The sequence below is a fragment of the Emericellopsis cladophorae genome, assembly GCF_022114955.1.
Source record: "Emericellopsis cladophorae strain MUM 19.33 chromosome Unknown NODE_42_length_200762_cov_115_829016, whole genome shotgun sequence".
NCBI classification, from domain to species: Eukaryota; Fungi; Ascomycota; class Sordariomycetes; order Hypocreales; family Bionectriaceae; genus Emericellopsis; species Emericellopsis cladophorae.
In genome coordinates this window covers 122,030-137,618 of record NW_026250967.1, presented here as the reverse complement: position 1 = coordinate 137,618, position 15,589 = coordinate 122,030, and the positions used below count along the sequence as shown (strand labels likewise).

Sequence of the window (15,589 nt, the reverse complement as noted above, 5' to 3'; positions counted from 1 at the left end):
CGGAGCCATATTCAGCTGACTTTGCACCGTGATACATGATCTACAGTACCTTGACAATGTGCTTGGCCTCGCCCCTGGTCCGTACCACGCCGGCCTCTTTATCCAGAAACCTCAGTTCATCCTCTGCGATGACCGTCTTGTAGTACTCATCCTGGAACGCAGTTTCAAACACGGAAAACGAGGGGATCTGGATGATGGCGGCACCATCGTATTCCAAGAGCACGTTGGAGGACGACTCAGGACCGATGGGCTTGGCTGACTGTTTGAGTTCCTGTGTTGCGTGGACCTTTTTTTTTTTTTTTGTCTTCAGTTGTCTGCGTGCTCGAAGAACGGGGGTGGCAAGCTTACCTGTGTGTAGGACAGGAATCCGTGCTTCTCCATCCATGGCTTCACCAGAGGCCCATGGACATGCTGCCAGTGGTGATAGAATTGCTCCAACGTCATGTCTGGCCTCTTCTTGAGAAAGGAGATGCTGACAAAGGGCTCTTGGTTCTTGGATTCGGAGGCCATTATGATTGGGTTAATGCTGAGCAAGCAGTAGCATGTCGTGTTTTCGCAAAGTAGGATTTGATTAAAATAGCCAGCGAGCTGGATAGTTCGCATATTTAGTATCACACACGGTTTGGCGATCCGGAAAACAGCAGCCGGCGGACCCCTCTCGATTCGCGACTGTGTACTCCGTACTGCGCTTCAAGCAAGCCCAGCGGTCACAAGCACTCAGAGCTCTCCGATTGTCATTCTTGACCGGAAGTAAAAGAGTTGCAATATGTGGTAAACAACAATGAGCAAATTGACAGACAGATTTAGCTCATCAGGTGCCGCCCCCGAGTCTATGCAGTGCCCAAGAAACCCCCCTTACATCCTCCCCAGTACGTCCGCCGCCCCTTTTCAATGATACAATATAGTGTAGAGACTTGATGTCTTTTAGAATTAGAAAAAGGTTCCTTCCATGCATTCGCAGAGACCCGCCTGGAATAGTCGCATCATCCTGCTCGCCTGACGCACTCCTTAGTCTTCTTCCCCACTACCAGCCTCGCCTCGCCGTCCACTCTTTCTCTTCCTTCGACTGCTGCCGCCATCATCGCCTCCATCGTCTCGGCCCCTCTTAGACCCACGAAACCCGGCGAGTCGCTGCGCTTCTTTAAGTAGACGCTCCCTGTCCCTCGCCTCTCGTTCCAGGGTGTGCGCATCCTTCGTAGTCGTGGTAGCGGGCACGGAACCCTTCTGTTGGTCGTGCGACTCGATCTTTGCGCCTTCGTCGGCTGAACCACGACGACCCTCCCGCTTGCGCTCTTTGCGGTCTCTGTCTCTCCGGCGAGAAGATGTAGACTCGTGGTCGCGACTGGAGCGGTGCGACGATCGGTGCGAAGAGCGCTTGTAGTCGTCGTCCCGGTGGCGGTGGCTGCGTTTGTCATCTCTGCGACTGGAACGGTGGCTTGATCGCTTGTGCTCTGATGACGGCGTACCAGAACGCTCCGTGTACTTGTCGTCTTCGTATCTTCTAGAACGTGAAGTCTCGTCAGCGTCCTCGTCGTACTTCCTCGATCTCGTGTCCTCGTCGTCGTATTTGCGTGAGTGCACGTCACCCACGTCCTCATCTTCGTACTTGCGACTTCGGCGTTTACGAGATCGGCGCTCAGTGTCCTCTGATCGGGAGCGCGATCGGTGGCGGCGATGTCTGCGCGACGAGGACTTGTGGCCTCGGCTACGGCTACGACTGCGTGAGCGATCCCGTCGAGGCGAGCGCGAACGTGAATAGTCCCCCCGCATGTCCCCAACGTCTTCTCTTCGCTCACGACTCCGACTTTGCTCACCGTCCTTCTGCGTGTCGACTTGTCTGCTCTGGGAACGCTCGTGCTGCTGCTGTTGCGGCGCAGGCTGGTCTTGCACAAGCCCGCGGGCGCGGAGATGGTGCAGACTGGTGTTGGGAAGACCCTGTCTCATGGCCTTTGGCCCGGTGGGAGCGTTAAGGGGAACATCTGGCGCAGACAGAACAGAGCGAATAGCGCTACCAGCGTTGCTAGATGCAGGGCCTTGAGGCACGGCACTTTGAGGTCCATTGGAGGTCGCGGCTGGGTTCAGCGCATCCTGCGCGCCCTCGCCAATTCCCTCGGCAGCCCCTTCCATCTTCTCGTCCTCCAGCTTTGCCACAGTATCGCCAGATTGACCGTTGCCCTGTTGCTGTCCCTCTGAAATCATGTTTTGCCCTGCTTGGCCGTAGTTCTGATGCTCCTGGTACCCAGTGGCGCCGAACTGGTTGTTGTAGCCTCCTCGTCCGTATCCGTAGCCTCCTCCAGAGAAGCCGCGCCCACGCCCGCGGCCTCGTCCTCGACCTCGGTAGTCATACTGGCTCTGGTGTCCTTGGTAGTAGTTGTTCTGGAGTCCCGTGTTAAATCCGCCACTATAATCACCAGCAGCAGCGTGGGCACCAACTTGATTGAAATTACTTTGGTCGAATGAATTCCAAGACCCATTGTTCCAATTATTGCCTCCGCCAAAACCACCGCCGCCCATGCCCATGCCTTGTTGGAAGCCACCGTTCATGTACATGTTCTGCATCATCATGGGGTCCATGCCCATGCCAGGCATGCCTGAGCCTTGTCAGCATGGGTGCGAGAAGTGGAGGGTCTGAGAAACCTACCCATCATCGGAAAGCCGACGAAGGAGTTGCCGATGCCATTTTGCATGGCCATCATCATCTGCATATATTCTTCCTGGTTTCCCATGTTCGCGTTGGGGAATCCATTCATCATGCTCGGGTCAAAGCCTTGTTGATTGTTTGGATCGTTTGCGGCGCCTTCGCCTTCGCCCTCGCCTTGATTCTGTTCCTCGTTCTCATTCACATGATCCGTTTGTTCTTGTTCATCTTGAGCCTGACCATCGTGCTCTTGGATATCTGCCGTTTCGCCATTGGCATCGGGGTCGTGTGCGCGTTCTTGGCTCACCTCGCCCTTCGATTTGTTAGCATGGACTACAAGTAGGGCTGAGTCTTGGCTACACACCTCTTGCTCCGAGCGACCAGCTCCTTGGTGCTCAGGCTGATCATTGTCCACATCGGGCTGGTTGGTCGTGCCCACAGCGTCCACGGTGGTGCTTCCGCCATCCTCACGCGGCTCAGCTGTCGCTGCTTCCGAGGGTGTTGCAGGTGTTGCTTCCTTGGCCTTAGCCGCCTCTCTCTTCTTCTCGGCCGTCCTAAGAAAGACTTTGATCGTCGTTCGCAGTGACTTGTTCGGGGTACAGTCCTCCGCGGAGAGAGGGGAATGTTCGCAGACGGGGCACGATGAGGGCAGATCCTTGTGGCCTATATGGTCGTGAGCATTATGCCTCCTGCATACGGTGCATATAATCGGATGGCGCGCGCATGTAGCTACGTACAGTTTTCGCAGATGGCCTGTTCACAACATGGTAATCGGTATGCGTTGACGGCAAGTTTGCTGCAGATTGCGCATCGGAGCTTGATGGGAATATCGTCCAGAACCATGGAGCTATTTCTTCGTTAGTTTCTGTGCCATGTTGAGTCATGTGGAAGCCCGCACCTGATGAGCTCGGCCTGCGCATGTGTGATGGACGAAGCCATGCCGTCGTCGCCTTTTAACGCGCGGCTGTAGCGGGCATCGATGTCGTAAAGGCGATCGGCAGTGCAAATGGTCCGCAAACAGTAGAATAGGGAGTTAGCACGGTCGGCCCCGGTTTGTCAAGAACGGGGTTCCGTGGTCCAGATGTTGATGAGGCTCATGGTGAAGCCAAAAGAGTGAGGTTCTTGGCTGCACACTTTGACGCGCCGGAAAAGAAAAAGCGGGGCCCTCCTTGAGAACCTGCAGCTGCTGTTACCAGAACTTACCATATTGCTATGTCGCCTGGGTCGCATGAAGACTGGAAATCAACGTCAACCGTGGGGACTGTTCTGAGGTCATGGAATAGAGTGCAGATAACAGCAGGGAATTACTTCTTCAGGTCCCTTGTGCACTCAGCGCGGTATGTCGCGATGACATTGTAAATACACAGCTCGTGCGAATCCTGTCAAGCCGGGTGAAGCACGTGTCTTTTGACTACCCTAAGGTACTACGCATTCTGACATTTGCGCGCGAGCCCAATCCACATGCAACTTGGGGTTGTGTTGGAGATTTTGATTGGAATGGTGTCTCTCTCTTGCGATGCCATGATATCATCGAAGTATGGACCGACTCACATGTACAGCTGGTGTTATTTCAAAAACTATGCAATACTGACCGAACCTGATAACTCAAGAACCAGGACATGACAAGCAGGAGAATAACAAGCGTCTCCCAAACCAAAGGACTCCCAGGTGCACCCTTCTCTACAAAGACCAACGAACAGTGCTAACACAATGGAACATCAAAAAGAACTCCCTCCTCTCATCGTCTCTAGCACGCGCAGTTGTCCTTGGACCCTGACTCTTGGGCATTCCCCAAGTTCACGCGCTGCTCCTCACTGCTCCTGCCTGCAGCCGTGTTGGACGCACCGGCCCCGCGTGCGCTCTTCAGCGACGTCTCGGGAATCGCGTTGGCAATCGCAGTAAAGACCTCGGAGACGTTGTGTCCTGTCTTGGCACTGGTCTCAAAGAACAACAAACTCTCCTCCTCTGCGTATGCCTTGGCCTCCTCGGTGGACACTTTGCGGGCATCCCCGCTGTCGTCCTCCCCGTCGGCGCCCTCCTCGTCACTGTCTGCAGTCTTGGAGTCGCTCGTCAAATCCAACTTGTTGCCGACCAGCGCAATGACGATGCCCGGCGACGCCTGCCTCTGCAACTCTGCAACCCAGTGCTTCGCCTTGACGAGGGATGTCGGCTTGGTGAGATCGTAGACGACGAGGGCGGCTTGCGCGTTGCGGTAATACATGGGGGCGAGGGAAGCGAAGCGCTCTTGACCCGCAGTGTCCCAGATCTCGAACTTGATCGTGCGCGAAGGGAGATTGCATTTCTGTGTCAAGAAAGCAGCACCGATAGTGGGCTCCTTGTTTTCCTGAAAGTCGTTGTTGACGAACCGCAGGACGAGGGAGGACTAAAGGCACCGTTAGCAACGTTGGAGACCCGGCGGTGGGTGCGAGATTTATCGTACCTTTCCGACGGCAGCTTCTCCGAGGAGAACGAGCTTGACACTGCTGCTCGGCTTGGGAGCGGATTCAGACATTGCTGGAATTGGGGCGAGCGGATCTGCCGTTTGCGAAGGTTTGGGAAGAGGGAGCTGTGCAGGGCGATAGTTTGGTCGTCGTGCGAAGCAGTGATGAGATGGCGGATACGCAGGCGGTAATGTGCTGCCTGAACGAGGGTTGAAGTAGGCTTTGAGAGTGATCGGTAGGACTCGATGTTGCCTGCGGTTATGGCGGGATGCAAAAGGTGAAGATTAAACGGGCACTCCAGTCACCAACAAGTGCGATGACGAAGATCAGTCGCCAAGTGCCTAGCGGTGGTCACGGTCAGCGACAGTCAAGCGCCACGAGGCGTGGCGCGGGCTGTGGCGCAACATCCGCACTAAACGTTCAGGTGCATGTGGCCCCACCAAAAAGTCTGAGAAAAAGTTGCCGTGGACATGGGCTGCTATGAGCATCACCGGCTAGCACATCAACACATTCCAAGATCACCATATCACCAGGTCGCGTCAATTGAAGGAACTGCGGTACTCCTGTGACTACAATTATGCCTACTGTCGAGGCGAAATCCACGAAGCGTAAGCTTCTTGACGAGAGCGAGTCCGAGTCTGAAGATGGAGGGGCGCCTGTCAATCTCAAGGTCAACGAGGAGTATGCGAAGAGATTCGAGCACAATAAGAATCGCGAGGAGCGACACAGACGTGAGTATCGCTGCAAATCACCGAATGCGTTCATCACTAACATGTGCAGTCGAGGAGAAATTGAAGAACCAGAAAGACAACGGCGACGATGATTCCTCTTCAGACGAGACCGAGGACGAAGATGGCTTCCTCGCTACCGAGGACCTCGACGCACAAATATCCGCCACGCTCCAGGCCTTGCGGAGTAAAGACCCGCGCGTCTATGACAGCAAAGTTCATTTCTACAAGCCTGACGAGGAAGTGGGCGATGCTGCTGCTGCTGCCAAACCCAAGGAGAAGAAGGAGAAGCCGGTCTATCTACAAGACTACCATCGCGAGAAACTTCTCAAAGGGGATATTGGAGCGTCGGAAGACGAGGACGAGGATGCGCCGCCACAAACCTACGTGCAGCAGCAGGATGCGCTCAGGAAATCAGTGGTGAAAGAGATGCACGCCGCTGGTCAGGATGGTTCCGACGACGACAACGACGACTTCCTGGTTAAGCGGAAGAAGATTGACGTTGAAAGGGCACCCCAGATGTCGGCCGTCGAGGCTCGCGCTGCCAAGAAGAAGAAGCCCACGGTCGATGTGGAAACGGCCAATCAGAATCCCGAGACCTTCCTGTCCAACTTTATGGCGGCGCGCGCCTGGGTGCCCGAGGATGGATCAAGATGGGCGGCCTTTGAGTCCGACGATGGCGACGACACCAATGACAAGGCTGACGAGTGGGAGCAAGCGTACAATCTGCGCTTCGAGGATCCGGAGAAGAGCAACGAAGTTCTGAAGACATATGCTCGTGACGTCGCCGCGGCCCGTTCGGTGCGAAGAGAAGACAAGACGGGCCGTAGTCGACGACGAGAGTTGGAGAAGGAGAAGAAGGAGGAGGAGCGGAAGCAGCGCAAAGAGGACAAGGCACGCCTGCGGAAGCTCAAAATCGACGAGGCGGAAGAAAAGATCAAGAAGCTCAAGCAGGCGGCGGGTGCCGTTGGCAGACAGATCACGGACGACGAGTGGCTCGACTTCTTGGACGGGGCCTGGGACAACGACAAGTGGGAAGAGGAGATGAACAAGCGCTTCGGCGAGGACTACTATGCCGTGCAAGACGAGGGCGCCCTGGAGTCTGGCGACGAAGACGGAGAGGGCGGCAAGAAGACCCGCCTAAAGAAGCCGAAATGGGACGATGACATTGATATTAAGGATATCGTGCCTGACTTTGACGACGGTGTGGAACAGCCCAAGATCTCATTAAGCGACGACGAGAACAAGCAAGCAGCCCACGGTACGGGAGTGCAAGAGGAGGACGAAGAAGAGGAAGAAGGGGCGCCGTCGTCAAAGAAGCTCAAGACCGATCACAAGCGTGCCAAGCTCGATTCACAGAAAAAGGTCCGTCAAGAGCGTGCCAAGCTCGAAGCACTCGTGGACTCCAAACTCGAGCTGTCCCACCACGACCTCCTCAACAAGGCATCATCCTCTGGCTCCGGCGGTTTCAAGTACCGCGAGACAGAGCCCCTCACGTTTGGCATGACGGCTCGCGATATTCTCTTGGCGCCGAGCGACGCCGCGCTCAACGAGTACGCCGGTATCAAGAAGCTCGCGCACTGGCGGGACCAGGAGAAGAAGGCCAAGGACGCGCAGCGCCTGAGCAAGAAGAAGAGGTTGCAAAAGTGGCGGCGCGATGTCTTTGGCAAGGACTTTGAGAAGACGGGTCCGACGTATGGCTTTGAGAAGTTTGTGTCGGAGAGTGACACTGGGGGCGTGCCGCTCGGTCAAGAGACCCAGGAGGAGGGAAATATTATTGGTGAAGTTGGTGAAGGCAAGAAAAAAAGGAAAAGGTCGAGGAAGAACAAGTCTGCTGCATAGAGTAATGTAGGGAATACCACAAGAGGAGGTTTAGTTCATATATATCAACAGCTGGAACACATGTCCATTGTCCACTGTGATATGCTCACTAGTCCAACATTAGTGGGGCTGTTGCGTGCTAAAAGTCGCGCCTCTGAATGCATGTGCAAATCGATCACATTGAACGACAACAACTCCCAAGGTCCTCGTTTATGGACAGTCCCGTCGCTGCCAATGTCTTTGGCACACTGGGCGCGGTCCTCTGGTCCCTGCAAGTAGGTCATCACACAAGTCGCGTCTCTCATCAGTGTCCGGCATCTGACTGACTTCCCGTCTAGCTACTCCCTCAGATCTGGAAGAACTGGAGGCGCCATGACACAGAATCCCTCTCGCCTCTTTTCTTCCTCTCCTGGGCTGTAGCGGGCGTCCCGTTGGGCGTGTACAATGTAGTGTCCGACTACAACATCGCGCTACAAGTCCAACCGCAAATCTTGATCTTTCTCAGCCTTATCACATGGTCACAGTGCCAATACTACGGACAGCGATGGGATCTCAGCAAAGTCACACTCTGCTCTCTCACAATCATGGGCGTGCTTGGGGGTATCGAGGTCGGGCTGGTCTTTGCGCTGCGTGTTGCCCGCGATAGAGGCCACCACTGGGCACTGACGCTCATGGCCGTCCTCGCTGCTGTGCTACTTGTGGCAGGCGTCCTGAGGCACTATATTGACATGCTCAGGACGAAGACGGATGGAGGCATCAGCTTGCGCTTCGCGGCGCTGGATGCCAGTGGAGATGTGGCTTCGCTGCTGTCCGTTGTTTTCCAGGAGACTCTGGATGTTCTGGGGTTGGTCATTTACGGCAGTGAGTTTGTGGTGTGGACGGTGTTGATGATTCTGGTGGTCTATTTTCGCCTGCGCGGACGTAAGCTTAAAGCTGGCAATGGCGAAGAACCGCGTGGCGCAGCAGACGATATATGAAAGGTTGGCTTGAAGTCGGTCACAGACTCACAGCCATGGCCGGAGCCTATAGTAATTTGTGGAATGACTTCCGCCAAGACAGCTCAGGAGTCGTGATACGTGCTCCGCCACGTACAGATAGCTCACGGTGATAAGACTCGGTATGCCCGAACCCACTGATCTTTGGAACGCTTAACAGATAATCCTTATCACATACTGATGCTGGAACTCGAATCACCGAAATGGTAGGAGGCTGAGAAAGCCAAAGGCAATCTGCAGCCGCGCCAAACTGTAGTTCTAGGATCGGGATATCGGAGCACCGGAGCACGGGCCTGGATAGTTCGGCAGTCGCTCCACAGAATTGACACGGAAGACGGCTTCATCCTTATTGCTCTGCTCTTAGATCCATTCCGAAACCATGGGCGTGGCGTCGCTGGCGCGGCGGCGCCTCGCGCATTTGTGGGTGAGACCGCAAGAACCGTGAGACGAACTGGAAATAGCCCAGGCCGTTTCAGGTGGATCAGCGTATCAGTGCCGGATGGGGTGGACTGCGGCGGTAGTTGCTGAGGCTAGTTCATCCTTTAGGGTAACCATGAAGCCAATGGGCTAAGTAAGGGGCAGTTGCGGTGCCGGTCTGGCCTAATGGTAACTAACGCGGCAACCGGCTACCAATACTACCCTATTGTCCATGGAGTATGTTATTCATCATTACGAGTTTACACTCCTATACGGAATACGCAGGCTGTTGCAAACATGTTTTCCCAGCGAGGAGGGGGAGGGACCTTGACTGCTGCTGTCTTGCGCGCGATGCCAAGGCTCGTGCCCTGCACCACAACCCGCGGCGGCGATAACAACGGCGGCCGAAGCGTTGCAAGGAGTCGGTGCCGGGGTGGTTGTTGCTGTGAGCCAGCCTCGTGGAACCTTTGGCCCAGGTCGGTCCATGAACAGGCGACTAGTGGTACAAGTACGGATGCTCAAATTATGTTATATTCTCGCCTTTTGTAGTCAGGTGGTTACGAACTAATATTTCCTCTGAACTTGGTCAAGCTTAGGATGAACCCAGTAACGGGTGACATGCTACGCCGCATCACTGTGTTTGAAAGGCAACTGGTACGATTTTGAGCCAGTCCAGCCGTTGAATGAACCTTCCAATTCGATCAGGCGTAGACATGCGCCCGGAGTTCGCATCGTTGTTACCAGGTCAGTTCACCAAAGAAAGCCGCCCTGCCATACATGAGTGTATCCTGTATGGATGATAATCAGTCAAGCCCATGTTCAGGACATGGGCGGCTCGCCCCGACGGCCATGCCTCTGGTCTGTACGGATAGACTGTGTCTGATTCATGATTCAAAAGTGACAGCGCGTGACAGCCCGCGTTTCCCCCGCCTTCACACCAGTAATAGAGTCTTTTATTCTTCCGTGGCGCGTAGCTGCAGCCTCATGCATGGTATATGCAATTTGGGTGCCATCGCAGCAGGCACAGTCTGCCAAACAACCCAATTGGGCATGCACATTTCTGTTCACTCTGGTTCCCGTGAAGCTCACAGACGAAAGCTGCCGCCAAGCGCCCTTTTCAGCGAAGCTGCGCAGGGGGGCCAGCTGGATCTGATCAATCTAGGATTCTAGATTGCTGCCATGTCGCCCCCTCATTTCGCTGAGGGCGAGGATGCGAGGTAAAAGGTAGTATGGTTAAAAGCAAGTTCGGCGGGCACGGGTCCGAATCACATATGTGTGGCTTTTGACTCGCAGTCTGCTGATCTCTGCAGTCTGAACCACCACGGCTAGTCATGAAAGTTCTCTGTTGCCAGTGTCATTTCATATGCTGCAACGGGGACCATGTCTATAATTAACGGAATGGGAGCTAGTCCTGGAAAAGCGTGGTCCTGTCTTTGATATTGCTCAATTACGGCCCTTTTCACAAAACTCTTGACTAGACCCACGATGGGATCCAGTCGACCGCGGGCATGTTTGATCATCCACAAGACGAGAGAAGAAAGGCACGTCACTTGCCATATTGGTTAATTGCGGCCCCTGTAAAAGAAAACGCACCCAGTCGCCCGCCTGCTGCATGCTGTAGGACAGCCGCAGATACAATAGTTTACTATTTGTACAGAGCAGTCCAGTGACTCCAGTCAGCACTGAGCAGGACTGACAGCACTTGGGGGCCAACCTGGTGGGGCCCGCTACGGCTTCCAGTCCACCACTGTCCATGTTCTCGACGCTAGACATGGTCCATGGAGCCTCGAAGTGCCCACTGTCACTACCGGCACAGCCCACTAAGAACAGACAGTTGCCAGGCTGCCTATGTACTACCTCAGACCTTACTACCTCCGTATAAGGCCTCGAACAGCACAGTGAGCACTGGCACAGGCATTGAGACGCTGCAGCACCCTTGACAGTCTAGTACGGAGTACTTATGTCTCTGTCACTTGCAGTAGGACCATGTAGGCCAGCAACTGCACTGTCAAGCAAGAGGACTGGACTGGCTGTTTCACGATAAACGTCAAAACGTCAAACCAAAGTCTGAGACAAATCGACTACCCATGTTAGCCACGAATATGCATTCCGTAGTGTCTCGCCAACGTCGTCACCCAGCCTAGCAAGCCTCTCCGACTAGGTACACAATTATTGCTACATGACCGCCACAGTCGTCCTCCGAGCGTCGGGATACTGGGGCCTAGAGCACGACTAGACCATGCTGGTTCTGCCGCCAGCGCCGTAATCGCCGACTCCACACTCGCAGCACAGACCAGGGTCCATGTCCCTATCTGAGTGCCTCTTGCTTCCCTGCTCCACAAACCCCCAAGCAACTCCAGAAAGCTGCCAGGATCCATTGTCGTCGCGACTCCACCGTCAAATCACAACCAGGTGCCCGTCTGTCTGGCTGGCTTCTCTTCGTGCGCAGCGCGACTGGCTCCTTCTGCGTTGTTGTTGGTCTCCTGCCAGAGCGAGCGCGCACCCCAAGCCCGGCCTGCACGCCAGTCGATCATGTAGCGCCTCCATCGTGCAAAGTCAGAACCATCGACAAACGACGCGATTGACTCGCCCGCTATCAACGACGTTCGTCCACGCAGGGATTCCAGCTCGCGGACGCCCGCATCGGGCCAAAGGCAGCCATGTACGGCCAGCCTCCGCACTCGCGTCACCTTCATGCTGGACAACAACACCAGCAACCGTTCGACCCTAATGGCGCCCTGCCCATCGATCCGCAGTCGCAGGCTGCCATGGGCACGCCAGACTTCACTGCCTTCCCCTTTGCTTTCCAGCAACCGGGCCTGCACGACCCCAACGCCATGATAGTGGTCCAGGGCCAGCCCGCGACTGTGTCCCCCGCTGCCTATGCTCCAGACGGGATGCGGCATCCCCAGCAACAACACATGGCAACCACGCCGACAGCGCCCATCGAGCCATCCGCGGTGGTCGACGGCATCTCACGGAGCAGCATGGACGGCGGCAGAGTAGTCACGAAAAAGGCCGGCATAACGACGCCGACAGCGGTCGAGGCGAAGCAGGAGCGGACAACTCCCAATGCCGATCCACTCGACGACAAGGCCTCAGACCACTTTGAACCGTCCAACATAAACAGAGCTGATGGGACAGACTTAGGGGGCAGAGCAAAAGGAAGCACCAAGACGGGCGACGCACAGCCAGCCTGGACAGAACTCAAAACAAAGGCAGGCAAAGAGCGGAAAAGGTTGCCGTTGGCTTGCATTGCCTGTCGGCGCAAGAAGATCCGATGCTCTGGCGAGAAGCCCGCGTGCAAGCACTGTTTGCGATCGCGTGTACCGTGCGTCTACAAGGTCACGACGCGCAAAGCAGCGCCCAGGACCGACTACATGGCCATGCTGGACAAACGCTTGAAACGGATGGAGGAACGAATCATCAAAGTGGTGCCGAAATCAGACCAGGACTCGACCACAATCTCATCGGTGACTCGAGCCGTTGTGCGGCCAGGGATACCCGGCACAGAAAACACAAACGGCAAAACCTCTGCGAAGAAAAGGGGTGCAGAGGAGGCCTTCGGCCCAAGCCTGGAGGCATGGGCCACCAGGCACAGCAGCGGGGAAGAGGGGGCAGCAGCACTGCCATGCGCGTTTGAGGACGACGAGAATCATCTTTTCCAGGAAGGAAGTGATGCTTTACCATCGAAAGAACTGCAAGAGCATCTTGCAGAGGTTTATTTTGACAATGTATATGGCCAGTCATACCCATTGTTACACAAGCCCAGCTATATGCGCAAGCTCAAGAGCAACAGCCTACCCCCCGTGCTGATCCTCGCGGTTTGCGCCGTTGCCGCCCGGTTCTCCTCCAGCCCGAAGCTCAACTCTCCCACCAGGCAATTTCTGCGGGGTGAGGAGTGGGCTGCGCCAGCACGCGATATCTGCACAAGACGCTATGAGTCGCCCGACATCACATTACTCACCTGCCTCCTCATTTTGGGCCTCCACGAAATGGGCACTTGCCAGGGTGGGAGGAGTTGGGCTTTGGGTGGCCAAGCGATTCGAATGGCATTTGCACTCCAGCTACACAAGGATCTCGAATACGATCCAACGGCTCGTAAAAACAGTGTCAAACTGAGCTTCGTTGATCGAGAGATCCGAAGGCGCATCATGTGGTCGTGCTTTATCATGGATCGCTTCAACTCGTCTGGCTCGGAGCGACCCATGTTCATCAAAGAGGACGATATTCTCATCCCCTTGCCAGTCAAGGAGAGGCACTTTTTGCTCGACATGCCTGCCGTGACAGAGACACTCAATGGTCACGTGCTGTCTACCACGCCATCTCGAGAGGATGCTGGAGGTGATGCGAGCGAGAACCTGGGCGTTGCTGCATTCATGATACGAGCGATTGCACTCTGGGGTCGAATCGTGGTGCATATGAACCAAGGTGGAAAGAAACTTGATCCACAGCCCTTATGGAGTCCAGCTTCCCAGTTTGCGAGGCTGAGTCGCGAAGCTGATGAGTTCCCTCATTCTCTCCCTGAGTCGTTGCGATACTCAACCCACAACGTTGCTCTCCACCAGAACCATCAGACGACCAACATGTTTTTATTCCTCCATGTTATCTGCCAACAGAACATCCTCTTCCTCAGCCGATCGGCCATTCAGCCTGCACCAAATCGACCGGAACACTTCGTCGTTGCCTCCCGTTCAAAAGCTCTCGCAGCCGCTACGCAAATATCCGAGATTCTGAAGACGAGCGAGGAAGCTAGAGTGGCGGTCATGGCGCCGTTCGCGACTTACTGTGCCTTCTCGTCGACAACAGTGCACATACGGGGCATTGCCTCGGGCAACCCCGCAGTGAAGGCGACTGCCGAGGCGAACGCAACGACGAATATCCGCTTCATGCGCAAGATGATGAAGCACTGGGGGATGTTTCACTGGATGGAGGAGGACATCCGGATGCAGTACCGCGTCGTGCTCGACAAGGCCAAACAAGGGGCGACGATGGATGAATTGACAGAGTCGGCTCCGATGCTACAATATGGCGACTGGTTCAACAGGTACCCGCACGGCGTGTCGGATGCCGATTACGTGGACCCAGCTGCCAAGAGAAAGAAAGAGAAGGGAGCGGATGGCGTACTCGAGCAAAAGCCTGAGCTGCAGTCTGTCGAGGAATTCTTCACTCAGCTATCGTCGCCCAAAACAGCGGAGAAGCCAAGCGAGAACCAGCCAAGCAAGGGAGCCAAACGCAAGGCCTCCAAGAAGAGCATGGCTGCCATCAAGACAGCACCGCCTCCGTCGCTCCACGGGGAAGCCCCCCTTTCGAGCCAAAGCGCGCCACCTGCTCCTGACCAGCGAACAACTCCTCACGCGCAGCACCACCCGCCGCCGTTGCCATCGCAGCAGCACCAGCGACAGCAGCAACGGCGACCATCCGCATCTGTGGTGGGAAAGGGAAACAGCCCACACATGTTCCAGCCCATGGTCACCACCCATCCTGCACAGTCTGCATCGTTCCATGCTATGTCCCCGGCCAATTCGAGCAACGTAGAGCAACACTTCTACCAGGCGCAACCTGGCCAACAGCCTTTCTTCCAACCAGACATGATGGGCATCAACATGCAGCAGCAACAACAGCAGCAGCAGCAGCATACTGGTGTTGTACAGCCCAACATGGAGCAGCATCTCTCCTTCGGCAACTACACGCTGGATCACGGGACGCCGCCTCGCTCGCAAATCATGGATGGGTGGAACGGTGCTCAAGGCCATGCGCAACCTGGCGGCGCCATGCCCATGGCTCATGGCCACCAAGGCCAGCCTCAGGGCAGCTTGAATGGCGAGCCGTGGTACATGTCCTTTGACATGCAACAAGGTGACGGCGTCCCCAATCCCGTCCCGGGCCATCCTGAGCAGTACAATGCCATATTCGCCGTGAACAGCATGGCGGCGCAGAATCCGTTAGGCGGGTTGCGACATGCTCCGTAGCCTCCATGGGCCGAAGGCGAGTATTTGGGAGTTGTACACGAGAAAAATGCGAATATGACCGATACTGTATCATCACTAGACATCGCGCATATGGGCGTTGTCAGGAGAGGAGCTCGCTGTGGACATTTATCATTCTGATACCATTTTGCTCTTTTGTGCCAGAGGACGGGGGACGGGCGGATAGATTTTGGACTATGGGATTTGGTGGCGCAGCTAAGATGTTCCATATCGAAGGTTTCAAGATGTAAAAAAACGAAATCCTCAAAAAGTTACCAGCCATTGCTAGACCTTGTTACTAGTACCGTAAGTGAGCCTTCCTCAATCTCACGCACATTGTCCGTAGGGACGACTCCATGAAGCGTGGATCTGTGGGACTCATCAACATTAGAATACCTGGAGGCCTTGCTAGCAGTCGACTCGACAGTGATGCCATACCAGAGCTCACCATGTCTTCGCAGGCAGCGACATCGCGTCACGTGCTTCCCGCGTCGCGGCACGCCCCGTGTTCCACTTTTAATAAGCTGGGCCGATTGCTGCGCGGCGATTGGCTCCAGCCACAAATACTCCCAGCCACTCA

The 15,589-nt window shown here is 55.4% G+C and overlaps 5 protein-coding genes across 5 annotated transcripts; 2 read left to right on the top strand and 3 right to left on the bottom strand.

Annotated features, from left to right (window-relative positions):
- Positions 1-40: 40 nt before the first annotated feature.
- J7T54_005772 (uncharacterized protein) lies at positions 41-510 on the bottom strand (the record flags this gene model as incomplete). Its single annotated transcript, XM_051508309.1, has 2 exons — positions 41-286; positions 349-510. 2 exons carry the CDS (start codon positions 508-510, stop codon positions 41-43), a joined length of 408 nt encoding a protein of 135 aa, XP_051360598.1.
- Positions 511-1,008: 498 nt separating this feature from the next.
- J7T54_005771 (uncharacterized protein) lies at positions 1,009-3,577 on the bottom strand (the record flags this gene model as incomplete). Its single annotated transcript, XM_051508308.1, has 5 exons — positions 1,009-2,591; positions 2,642-2,951; positions 3,003-3,301; positions 3,376-3,485; positions 3,537-3,577. The coding sequence occupies 5 exons, from the start codon at positions 3,575-3,577 to the stop codon at positions 1,009-1,011; spliced, it is 2,343 nt and encodes a 780-aa protein (XP_051360597.1).
- Positions 3,578-4,385: 808 nt separating this feature from the next.
- Positions 4,386-5,150, bottom strand: J7T54_005770 (vacuolar sorting-associated 21; the record flags this gene model as incomplete). Its single annotated transcript, XM_051508307.1, has 2 exons — positions 4,386-5,021; positions 5,079-5,150. 2 exons carry the CDS (start codon positions 5,148-5,150, stop codon positions 4,386-4,388), a joined length of 708 nt encoding a protein of 235 aa, XP_051360596.1.
- Positions 5,151-5,656: 506 nt separating this feature from the next.
- On the top strand, positions 5,657-8,605 carry J7T54_005769 (uncharacterized protein; the record flags this gene model as incomplete). The annotated part of the gene is made up of 3 exons (XM_051508306.1): positions 5,657-5,810; positions 5,860-7,592; positions 7,967-8,605. The coding sequence occupies 3 exons, from the start codon at positions 5,657-5,659 to the stop codon at positions 8,603-8,605; spliced, it is 2,526 nt and encodes an 841-aa protein (XP_051360595.1).
- A 3,095-nt stretch (positions 8,606-11,700) lies between these two features.
- On the top strand, positions 11,701-15,012 carry J7T54_005768 (putative transcriptional regulatory protein -like protein; the record flags this gene model as incomplete). The annotated part of the gene is made up of 1 exon (XM_051508305.1): positions 11,701-15,012. The coding sequence occupies one exon, from the start codon at positions 11,701-11,703 to the stop codon at positions 15,010-15,012; it is 3,312 nt and encodes a 1,103-aa protein (XP_051360594.1).
- Between the last annotated feature and the right edge of the window lie 577 nt (positions 15,013-15,589).